Source organism: Vicia villosa, linkage group LG3, assembly GCF_029867415.1.
Source record: "Vicia villosa cultivar HV-30 ecotype Madison, WI linkage group LG3, Vvil1.0, whole genome shotgun sequence".
NCBI lineage: Eukaryota > Viridiplantae > Streptophyta > Magnoliopsida > Fabales > Fabaceae > Vicia > Vicia villosa.
Window position 1 is genome coordinate 7335688 of NC_081182.1, and position 3894 is coordinate 7339581.

The following is a 3894-nucleotide window of genomic DNA, read 5'->3' on the forward strand; positions in this document are numbered from 1 at the left end:
TATGAAAATGGAATGAAAACTCCTTCATAACAAATTGTTGTTTTCTTAAGTTTTTTTTAACAAAAAGTCTCACAAATTTTATTAAATTTTATTTTACAAAGTCACTAATATAAACATTAATTGAATTGCAAATTGCTAATTTATATATGTTCAAATGAAATAGACTTTTAAGTAAGTTAACAGACTACTCAGACCTTTGAAAAGGTTAGGCTCAGACAAAAAATTAAACCTATAACAGGCTATAGGCCAGGTTTCAAAATTTTTAGCATGTCAAGCTTAAATTTGGTAAAGCCTAACTCGGCCAACCTATTCCCACCCTATTCATCACATTTATTTTGGTCAGATTAAGGCTATTATTGACCAGAAGCATCAAAAACTTTGGACTTTCAAAATTCAACGAGTGAGTTTGATAAGAATAAGGCTGTTGTCGACAAAAAAAAACTTCAATTTTGTCATATAATACATAATAAATGTTTTAGTAAAAAAAATTCTTCATAATTTCAAATAATTTTTTCATATTTAATAATTCTACACACTCCTTAAACATCTATTTATTGCATCAACATCTTACTCAGTTACTCAAGTACTTCCTTTTATCTAATTTTCTATTCTTGAAAATTGATTCTTCTTTTGAAATTTATGAGAGATTATTCATATACATCAAATCAAAATGACATAATGTGATAGTTTAAAATGGGAAACTGAGTTTCATATTAGCATTTCCAAAAGATTTAGCTTCACATTGATCATACAAAATTCAACTCATGTTCCAACTTTATATGCTCCCGAATGCATAAAACCAACTATTACAAGCAAATCACTAGTCTAACATCTAAAACAATTTATTGCAAGTGTACACCAACAATGCTCAGACCAATTTATCATCTAACCAGCTTACTTGCCAAGTACATGGAGCATTATAGCATTCTGTGCATGCATTCGGTTCTCAGCTTGAGGGAAGACTATCGAATATGGAGCTTCAACAACTTCGTTAGTCACCTCCACCCCTCTTTCAGCAGGTAAGCAGTGCATAAAAAATGCCTTTGAACCAGCCGCATCCATCAGATTTTGATCCACCTGCATTAGGCATAGCATGCAGTATTTAGTGCCATCAAATTGAAGTAAATGCAGAAAATTACAGAGTCAGATGAAGGGGGAGGAAGTAAAATATATCTTGTTTTCACCCAAAAACACTATCTTTTCTAACTACAATATCATATCAAGTACCTGAAATCCTTTAAACACTTCACGACGATATGCAGCTTCTTCCTTTTGGCCCATGCTGGCCCAGACATCTGAATACACAACATCAGCTCCTTTAACAGCTTCTATGGGATCATGACTTATCTCAATCTTGCTGATTCCAGCCTTCCTTGCCTTCTCAACTGTTTTCGCATCAGGTTCAAAACCTTTTGGACATGCACAAACAAAGTGAAAAGGAACTACAGCTGCCAACAACAACCATGAGTGGACAATATTATTTCCGTCTCCAACGTAGACAACCTGACATGCATATCACAGAATACGATCAGATAACCATTCTCTAACTAGTGCCACAAAGAAATAGAAAGAAGCAAACAATTTAAGACAAACAACACAAACACAAAACTGACCTTGGTTCCTTCAAACCGACCAATGTGCTCTATCATAGTAAGGGCATCAGCCATTATCTGAACGGGATGGTTGTAGTCTGTCAAACCATTGATGACAGGGACAGTTGCATACTTTGCAAGATCAAGTATGTCCTGCAATTGATTAAAATAAAAAAGGGGATAAACCAAAAGTAATTTCTTATTGACGCAGAAATTAATTACATCTTCAAAGCAGATATAAATTACACACAACCCCCAATGAGAAAGCAAGTCTCGCAATTTCAAAGTAGCTACTCCCATTTTGACGCTAAACACACCAAAATTGTAAGATACTGCTAAATATCAAAATATTCTAGACAGCCCTCTTGAGGTCCTATATTAGCATGACATTTAATCCAATACCACACACACACAACCTATAATAGTACATGACAAAAATAACAAAAGCCACACACAATTCTTCAATTATTTGTCTGTGTATACTAGTTGCATATTCACTTATTTTCTCTCTCAATTTATGCATGATCTATCGACAGATTCTTATCTACAAGCAATGGCAATAATCCTGACAGGTGTTTAAACATTATGCATGCTTCTTTCGCAATCTAATGCATGCATAGCAGATCCAAAAGGACATAGAAGATTAATGACATCTTAAGACTATTGTCTCAATTAATTTTATCCTCAAAGCCAGCATTAGACTCCTATGTAAAACATGAATTCAATCACATCTAAGTAAAAGCTAAGCAACTCTAAGTGAACACCAATCAATCAGCAGCAAGCAGCAGCATACCTGATGAGAAAAAACCCGAGCCATAATGATATCATTATATCGAGACAAAACTCGAGCAACATCACGAGTCTCCTCCCGCTTCCCCATTTGAATATCATCAGGTCCTAAGTAAATAGCATGACCACCTAACAATGAAAAACCAGTCTCAAAAGAAACCCTTGTTCTCATGGATGGCTTAGCAAATATCATTGACATTGTCTTCCCTTCAAAAGGCCGAAAAGTCCTGTCCCCTGATTTCAACAATGTCTTCACCTCAATAGCTCGGTCCAATATCTTCAAAATAGTTTCCTTGTCAAAATCATCTATGTGAATAAAATCCTTCAACCCAGTTCCAACTTTCGCTGTATCAGTAAGCAAAAAAAAAAAAACATTTTTACTTAAATAAAATATTAACAAAAAAGAAAATATTAAAAAAAGTAAAGTGTGTGGTAATGTTTATTAAACCCTAATTTGATGAAAATAAATTAGAATCGGAAGAAGGGGATTACCGGTGAGAGGAGATTCGGCGGCGGGAGCGGAAGAGGCACTGCATGATATTGGTCTGAGTGGGAATGGTGAAGAAGAAGAAGAAGAAAGAGAAATTGGAAGGGAATGGCGGAGATTGTGAGATGAGGGAGAAAGGTAGGGTTTTGATGATCCAACGGCGGTGAAACAGTAACACTGGGCAGTGATGACACCCATTTTCTCTTTACTTGTTAGCTTCCTCAGTTACACTCCAAACAGAAGAGAATAATGTTTTGTCTCTCTCAAGTTTCAATTTATACCAAGCACTTAGCACACCATCATACAAAAAAGTAATTGTTATTTTTTTAAAGAAAAATAAGATATATATACTTTTCAGGCCTCTTTGTAGTACTTTTCTGTTTTATATTTTATTTTTAAAAAAAAGAAGAAGCTATATAAATAGGTATTGCTGCTTTATTTTAATTTTTTTTTTAATTTTAACAATTTTAAAATTTTAAATCAGTTTTTATTTTATGTTATGAATTTTTTTTAAAATAAATCAACTTTATACATAAATATTAAAATAAATATTTATAGTAAACATATCTTAATTCAAATTTAAATATGTTTTTGGGTCATATTAAGCTCTAAGACAAAAGATAAAAGGCACGTTATAAAGTGGAAGCGATAGAAACGCGCAGAATATGTATACCTTCTTTTTGGAAGCATACAATTTCATTCAAGGGAGCTTTATTGGCCACTCATATTAATATGACGGTTGACCGTAATCTACGCATCACTCCACGCTTTTAGTTGTCAACCATTTCTCCTATTTAAGAAGGAAAGTGCAATATTTTTCAAGTATTCAAAACCATTCTCACTCACACATCACTTTTTCACTCTTTTACTGACTTGAGCATTGGAGTGTTAACCTTGCAAATCAACCCCATATCCATCACAGTGGAAGCTCAAGACCATTGCAATAAGCTCTAACACCTCATTTATCGATCAATTATTGTTCTCTTACGAAATATTAACGCCTTCTATGAGAATCAAAATCTAACT

The 3894-nt window shown here is 33.7% G+C and overlaps 1 protein-coding gene across 1 annotated transcript; it reads right to left on the reverse strand.

Moving 5' to 3' along the window:
- Positions 1–687: 687 nt before the first annotated feature.
- LOC131654835 (ornithine carbamoyltransferase, chloroplastic) lies at positions 688–3120 on the reverse strand. Its single transcript, XM_058924762.1, has 5 exons — positions 2874–3120; positions 2386–2726; positions 1614–1745; positions 1228–1503; positions 688–1077 (listed from the first exon to the last, which is right to left on the reverse strand). Exons 1-5 carry the CDS (start codon positions 3064–3066, stop codon positions 895–897), a joined length of 1125 nt encoding a protein of 374 aa, XP_058780745.1. The 5' UTR covers positions 3067–3120; the 3' UTR covers positions 688–894.
- Between the last annotated feature and the right edge of the window lie 774 nt (positions 3121–3894).

Coding starts and splice junctions, on each gene's coding strand:
- LOC131654835 (XM_058924762.1), bottom strand. CDS start 3,066: ATGGGTGTCATCACTGCCCAGTGTTACTGTTTCACCGCCGTTGGATCA. Junction 1,504..1,613: donor GTCGGTTTGAAGGAACCAAG/GTCAGTTTTGTG, acceptor TATGCATGTCAG/GTTGTCTACGTTGGAGACGG. Junction 1,078..1,227: donor AAGTGTTTAAAGGATTTCAG/GTACTTGATATG, acceptor TGCCTAATGCAG/GTGGATCAAAATCTGATGGA.